At 63.1% G+C, this 314-nt stretch overlaps 1 protein-coding gene across 1 annotated transcript in view; it reads right to left on the bottom strand.

The window, feature by feature from the left end:
• Positions 1–223: 223 nt before the first annotated feature.
• The window catches only part of LOC104464383 (protein patched homolog 1-like), a gene marked incomplete at both ends in the record, with an annotated part of 3,960 nt that continues 3,869 nt past the window's right edge, over positions 224–314 (bottom strand). Inside the window, 1 exon segment of the mRNA XM_010077070.1 lies at positions 224–314. This exon segment is cut by the window's right edge and continues 8 nt beyond it. Within this exon segment, the coding sequence (XP_010075372.1) occupies positions 224–314 (91 nt within the window).

The following is a 314-nucleotide window of genomic DNA, read 5'->3' on the forward strand; positions in this document are numbered from 1 at the left end:
CAGGAGTGGGGTCATGCAGGTATGGGGCAAGTTGGGCATGGGGCAGGGAAAGGACGGCACAGGGCGAGGGATGGGCTAAGGTGGGTATGGGGTGAGGTTGGGACTGGACAAGGCAAGGATGGGCATGGGGGAAGGGGGGAACAGGGTGAGTGGCAATGGGGGATGAAGAAAAGTGGGTACAGGGTTGGGGGGGACAGGGAGAGGTGGGATGGGTGTCTTGTACCTCAGGGGGTGGCCCAATGATGGAGAGCAGGACGGGCAGCAGCACCAGCCCGTTGAGCAGCCCCAGCAGCGTCAGGACAGTGAGCACCGCA

The sequence above is a fragment of the Pterocles gutturalis genome, unplaced genomic scaffold, assembly GCF_000699245.1.
Source record: "Pterocles gutturalis isolate BGI_N339 unplaced genomic scaffold, ASM69924v1 scaffold20038, whole genome shotgun sequence".
Taxonomy (NCBI): Eukaryota; Metazoa; Chordata; class Aves; order Pterocliformes; family Pteroclidae; genus Pterocles; species Pterocles gutturalis.